The 6799-nt window shown below is 43.4% G+C and overlaps 2 protein-coding genes across 2 annotated transcripts in view; one reads left to right on the top strand and one right to left on the bottom strand.

The window, feature by feature from the left end:
- Window positions 1–6799, top strand: part of pik3r6a (phosphoinositide-3-kinase, regulatory subunit 6a) — a 93888-nt gene that overhangs the window by 52564 nt on the left and 34525 nt on the right. The gene's annotated exons all lie outside the window — the stretch shown is intronic.
- Window positions 8–1839, bottom strand: LOC119422587. Its single transcript, XM_037689967.1, has 2 exons — window positions 1512–1839; window positions 8–1218 (listed from the first exon to the last, which is right to left on the bottom strand). Exons 1-2 carry the CDS (start codon window positions 1729–1731, stop codon window positions 302–304), a joined length of 1137 nt encoding a protein of 378 aa, XP_037545895.1. The 5' UTR covers window positions 1732–1839; the 3' UTR covers window positions 8–301.

Genomic DNA, 6799 nt, shown 5'->3' with positions numbered 1-6799 from the left:
CGTTACATCCTCACACTCACATGGCAGTATCAGAGAGATTGGCATTGTACCTGACAAGATCTTATACTTTTGACATACATTTCCAATCACCCTTTCAACATGGATTCTCAGATGTGCTATTTTTCTAGTTTCCTCCACGTTTTTTGCATCTAGCTGACACATGCCTTTTGTAAAAGCAGGGAGTTTCACCTCAGCACACAACATCCCAACATGTTCTTGAATATCAAAACCTCTGTCAGCCAAAACAATGTCCCCTGGCAACAATTTATCAAGAAATCCACTATTAAGTGTGATATGCTTGTCACTTGTACGCCCCCCCCCATCCTTTGGACAAAAAACAGATGGCTCCTCTGGGTGTAATTCCTATCAGGTACTTCATGGTGTGGTTGTGCTTATAACTTGAAAACATCTGGGCCCGGGCTTTGACATTAGATGGTCTCTCTGTAAAAATTTCAAAGCAATCAATAATCACAGCAACCTTATTTCCAAATGAATGCACAAACTCGTGTGGCATAACTTTACGCAATGTGTCTCTGTCTGGCCACACAATAGAAGGTTGCAGGATTGTATATAATTGTGACACAGTATCGCTGAAAGCCCTGTAGACAGTACTAGGTGAAACAAAAAACAGATCAGCAAGGAGATAAACAGGTACATCGAGTCTTAGCCGCATACATGTCAGAAGCAGCATTTGATATGGTGTGAGAAGTGTCTTTTTGGGGTTTGTGACAGAAACCAGCAGTGACAGTATTTGCATGAAGGTTTGAAGATTAGGCAGTCCTGTATAATGTCTTACTTTATCATTGTCATCTTCGGAAAAAAAGCCATCACTGAACTTAACTCTGTTCACCTGCTGCCTCAGTTCTCCATTTTCTTCTCTGAGTCTATTTATTTCTGCCGACTTAAGGGCACATGCTTCACATTCAGGGATGACAGTCCCCTGTTCAGCAATCTGTTCAGATTCATCAGTCGGATCTGAAACGCATTCCAGCTGCACCTCAGCAAACAGATCAGCCTCCTCCAGGACATGATGGCCACAAACGTCTTCATCCTGCTGCGCCACTAACTCAGCTTCCTGTGATGTGCTGTTACGTTGCTGGTCTCGTTTACGTCGTCTTGCATAGCGTGCTGCGTCAGTCGGTTTAACGTCAGTGTGACCCAGACGTAGAGATGGAGCCCAGTCCGCATCACTTTCCATCATCTCATAAGCTGACTGACCTGCAATCACATAGAGATGACAGATGAATGACAGATGACAGCTGTGATATGTCAAGACAGATCTTAAATCCTGCTAGTTGTTCTGGCTTATTGCTATTTTAGCCCTGGTTTAGTTCAGACTTAGACAGTATTTTTAGTCTAAATCTGACTTAGCTCTGTTTTCAGACCTAGTTCATTATTCGTTTATTTAAGTACGTCTTGTATATAAATAGGATATAAATAAAGTACTTATAGATAACTGTAGCATCACAGAATAATAGAGAAACAAAGCATTAAATAAAAAATCAGCTTACCTTTATGAAAATGCAGTGAACAAACACGCATGTTCGCTGATATCTGATTGAATGTGATCTCCTTGCGCCTGACAGCTGCAACCCAGGCCAACCTGCGTCTCCTGCTTAGATCTTCCATTTGCTGTCCACGGTCTTTTCTATAGACGGGAAACCTGAAAAACTTTATGCCAAAGTGTCCTGTTTTACTCGAACAGCCTTTTATGCAACACCAACGAGCCATTTTTGAATTTAAAAGCACACTCGGCTTAAGGTGGAAAAAGAACTGAAGCTAACTCGGAAAAGCTACGCTGCTATCAGTACTGCTCACGACGGTAATCCCCCCAATATGGCGCCCAGCATAGGCGTGACGTCACGTGCAAAAGACCGATAGATTTGTTATTTTGGTTATGACGGGTGTGCGATAATTTCCTTCAAAATATGATAATTTTATGTCTTTAGTACGATAATCCAACATTTCTCATCTGACAACACTGCCTGCTGTCAGCAGGTCCCAGACATTTAAACAAGCTAAGCTGTGCGCCACCACAATCATGCACTGCTCGCACATTCTCTGCGCACAAGAAAATCTTTGCTGCGCAGTTAGGGCAACTGCACAAATGCCCAAGCAAAATATCTTGTTATCTCCTGCTTTATGATAAACTGTCAGCCTGAGTGCAGCTGTCTACCTGTCTGTAATGCATGCAGAGTGGAGGTGGAGGAAGAGGGACCCCCCCCCCCCCCCCACACACACACACACACACATATCAAAACAGACCTGTTTCATGTGATTTGTGTAGCAATGACTGGAGTTTTCAAAGAGGTAAAAAATTCAACCAATGAAATCACAGGTGAACTTTCATTCCAGCCAATCAGCGTCTACTGGAGTTTCAACAGTGACGTCCAAAGAAGCTAAGCAGCTAGAAGCAACCTCCTTGGCTTCTAGCACTTTTCTAAACTTTATACTGCATATTTCATTGCATACCGAGGAACAGTATTTGGTGTTGTGGATTTATCACAGAAGTTTACAGTCGTACAACGTCAAACAAAGGCGGTAAGTAAGCTAATCCCACAATTTGTAGCCGTTTTTATCATGCTAAGTGTTAGCAAACAGTAGTGCTCGGTGTATATCTGGAAGGTCAAAGGAAAAGTTTACAAGACAGCCTCATTTGAAGGATAACTTTAGGAATGTTGTAGGGCCTCTAAGAAAACTCTCACCATTTGGAGGCACCAAGAGATAACATTGTACATTGAGTCATAGAAGCGCCTCTGCCTGCCTGAGGAGGTGAAATGTGGTCTTCCTGTGCAGAAGGTCAAAATATCTCCCGGGGGGAGGCCCCCAGGTGTTATAAGGAGACACTTTTTCCTTTGTTTTTCAGAACCGGCTTCTGTCATACTGGGTCCGCTTCTCCAGATCTGCTTGTATTCTGTGCATCCATCTGTTTGGGAAAATAAATAGTGTTAAACCTGAAGGAAGCCTGGTCTTTCCCTCCGATATAAACCAATCCGGGAAGAACGAACCGGCACTCATTCTTAACAGCTTGGGGGCTCGGTCCGGGATCGCGAGGGCAGCTGGGTCTTTCCAGAATTGGACCAGGTCCGGTGCTGTGCTCCAACCCCAAATGTGGCCACAAATCTAACAGGTAAGCAGAGCCTTTTTAATTAAAATCTGCACCTAGCTTTTAGAGGGGTTGAGGCACGCTGTCAGACCACTAAATTTATAAGATGTGTGCATAGAATTGTGTTAAGAGCAGTGGAAGTCTGTCAAATGCTCAGTTGAAGTTTGAGTAAGGTTTAACATTTGGTAACACAGTTGAAGTCTGTGTAAGGTATCTCGGGTTGGCAGCCTGGAATCTGTCTGACGAGACGGTCCGCCGCTAGGAAACGTGTGCCTGAAGGGGATAGGGACCTTCGAACACGCCAGGGATTGAAGTTCCCTGAATTTTTTGCCAGTTGAAGTCTGGAAATAAATACAGAGTTGAAGTCTCTGGGGTTGCCAGTTGAAGTCTGGAAGTAAATGCAGAGTTGAAGTCTCTGGGGTTGCCAGTTGAAGTCTGGAAGTAAATATAGAGTTGAAGTCTCTGGAAGAATTGGTTTTTAATTTTTAATCTGGTCAAAAAGTTGTAACTGTAGAAGAATTTGGAAGTTGTGTTGTGGAACTAATAAGTTGTGCCTCTGAGAAGTTGGTGATGAAACCAGAGTATTTTTGACATAATAATAATAATAATAATAATAATAATAATAATAATAATAATAATAATGAATAATTCTTAAAGTGAGAAAAGATAGTTGATCGTCTGTAGTTGGTTTTATCTTGGAAAAGCATTAGAGTTTTTTTTGTTGAAGTTGGAGACGCCTTACTATATTTATACTGTACGTCTGGGAGAGTCGGCTAACGAGCACATATTTGTGTTTTTTTTTTCCCATAGAACCTGGGGAGGAAAGGAGATTTTCTGTGAGAGTGGTATTTCTCTAGTAATTTCAATAATATTATAAATCATAATAAAAAATACTGGAAGTGCTATAACAACCTTAGAATATCTATTCATATGAGGGACAGTTGCCTGTTTTTTGCCAATTTCATCTTGGGCAGCGCCACTGTTGGGAGTAGTCGCAAAACTGTGTTCTGACTGCAGTCTGTGCTCTGTGTCTGAGGGAGCAGGCACGTGCACACAGCAGGAGACACACACACACACACACACACACACACACACACACACACACACACACGGAGTACAGCTGAAAGAAAAAATAAATAAATAAAACACGCCTACACACACACACATGCACACACACTATACATGTGGACGTAGAGTGTTCACTTCCACGCTGTGTGAATCATATATTAAGAAACTACAGATTTTTTGAGTGCATGGCCGAGTGGAAGTTGTAAAAAAAAAAGAGGTGAATGTGTACGTCGAGGGTGTGTAATTCTGTGAGCGTTGGGCCTGATTGCTTGCTGTTTGCGGAACGGGCGGACCAAAGTCAATCGGTGCTCAGCCGTTGGACAACCGTCAGATTAAAACTCACATAAAGGCTGTGGATGGTGTCACTGTAGTTGAATGATTGCTGAACAGTATGCCATACATTCATTTTCATTCTAAAGGCAAACGTTTTGGCTGCAGACTGGATTTGCTTTTGGAAAAAAACATTTGAAAGGTGGATTAAAAAAGAAAAAAAGAGGAGAGTTAGTGGGTGTGTGAAATAAAAAGTGTAGGAGTGTGTGGTGTTGTTGTGGTCGTCCCAAGTGACAGGTGTTGCAGATGTTTATGAGGTGGTTTGTATTGAGGGGTTGAAAATAGCACTAATCTTGGGTTATCTTGGAAGGCAGGGCCTTCAAAGCACAGTCTCCTTGCTTTTACAGCTCAAGTGAATATAATATCTTGTGTGTTGGGGATATTTATTATAGTTGACTGATGGAGCAGAACAGCGAGATGGGCATTTTAAAAGGTAGTGACGAGTGGAAATCTCTACAACAGCAGATAGATTTGGACTTGGTTGTTGTGGCACAGAGAGTACCGGCGGAAGATGTGCCGAAAGCGCAGAAAATTATGAGGGAATCTATGGAAAGTGTTGTTTTGAAGCAAGCCAGTAAAGGACAAAAGGAGTCTTTGAAGGTGGTTCTGAAGTCTGGTCGTGCTGAAATAAAGACAGAGTTGGCTCAGATAGAGGAAAAGATTAAGACAGAGTCTTTGTTGGAGAGAGCCAGACAGAGAAAGTTGAAACGGGAGCTGGAAAGACAACAAAGAATATTATTTGATGCGCTGATTTGTTGTGGGGGGGCTGAAGCTTCGCTGAAAAAACAGGCTGAACTGGGAGCAGGGCACACCCCTCCCCCTTATGGAGAAGGGAAGACAGCCTCTCCGTTGGGCTGTGTGGCTCCTATTAGCGGATTGTATCCAGTGTTGACTGTAAAAGCAGGTGAATTGGATGTTGACATTGCAGAGAATTTACACACATGCAGACAAGTTAACATGAGCACTAATCCCTTCATTTATAACCCCTCAAAACAAATACATGCATGCACATCAAGTGACATGAACAAGTTAGAACCGTTTCAACAGAGATTAAGGTGGGAAGGTGGAGATTGGTCATATTTAAAACAGCAGAAGGAGCAAAGCTTGAGTTAACGCATGATGAAGGATTTAACATAGGAGGGGCAGAGAGACATGATGAATCAAGTTACAGCTTGGGAGAAGCTACTCCCTGGTATAGTACCCCAGGTCAGAGGTCAGCTGGGGGACATGAGACAGTCAGTGGACAGGAAAGGCCTCAGGTCACGGGAGCAGGTGGATCGACTCTGAAACAGCATGGTGTGGTCACAAGGGTGGATGAGAAGAGAAGGGAGTGTGAGTTGACCCTGAGTGCACCCCCCACTACAGATGTGTTTTGTTATGATAAACAATTGACATTGTTGACTGATCATGGAGGGAGAAGATATAAGCCATGGGCATTTGGGGATTTACAAGCTGTTGTGGAAAAGCTTCCTCCTATATCAGAGGGGGCTGGGAAGTGGCTCTCAAAACTAGATTAATTAACAGGGGGGCAAATGCTCACTATTGGGGATTTTCGCACCGTCGCTGCACGTGTCATGACGGCATGGGATCTCAGAGATGTTGAACGAGCAACACAAACAGAGGACACTGCAGATCATGTGCCATTTGCCTGGGTGTTGAATCAGTTATCTGACAGTTTGAGACAAATGTTTCCCCTTCCCCGAGCAGCAACTATTCCCACCCTAAAGTTTGACCCAAACATGTCCCCAAGGGATCATTTGTCATCAGCTAAGTCCAATTGGATTTCTGCTACTGGATCTCATCCCAATGGTGATGACCTCCAGAGGGAACTGTTTAGAAAGGCCTTGCTGGAGGGCGCTCCAGAGAAGGTAAAACAGTTAATGATAGACAATCTTGATTTACCTGGCAGCGCCTCTGATGTGTGGGAATGTCATTATCTCCATCACCTGGCCAAATACCAGGAAGAGATGGAAGGCGAAGATAAACATATGAAAGAGCTGCAGAATCAGTTGTTGAAATTGCAGCTTGTCGTAGTTTGCGGTTAGCAGCGAACCCAGAGTGCAGAACAGGGACTCAACTCGACAGATATACAAAAAATATGTTTTAATGGAAAATAAAAGTACAAAATAAACAAGCTGACGGGGCAGCAAAAACTTACATGAATAGGCACGGGGAACTCAGGCGACAAGAGAGACACGGGGAACTCGAGGGACCAGGAAGACTCAGGGAAAGACTCAGGACAAGACTAAGGACAAGACTCAGGACAAGACTCAGGAGACCCAAGGGAGAGTACCA

Source organism: Nematolebias whitei, chromosome 16, assembly GCF_014905685.2.
Source record: "Nematolebias whitei isolate Nwh7 chromosome 16, NemWhi1, whole genome shotgun sequence".
NCBI lineage: Eukaryota > Metazoa > Chordata > Actinopteri > Cyprinodontiformes > Rivulidae > Nematolebias > Nematolebias whitei.
Note: the sequence above shows the minus strand (reverse complement) of the source record. Positions and strands in the feature narration are given on the sequence as shown.

What these genes read in the sequence shown, in the direction of transcription:
- LOC119422587 (XM_037689967.1), bottom strand. Translation starts at nt 1,731, where the DNA reads ATGGCTCGTTGGTGTTGCATAAAAGGCTGTTCGAGTAAAACAGGACAC. An exon ending in TTCACTGCATTTTCATAAAG is followed by an intron (nt 1,219 to 1,511) that starts GTAAGCTGATTT and finishes ATGTGATTGCAG; the next exon opens with GTCAGTCAGCTTATGAGATG.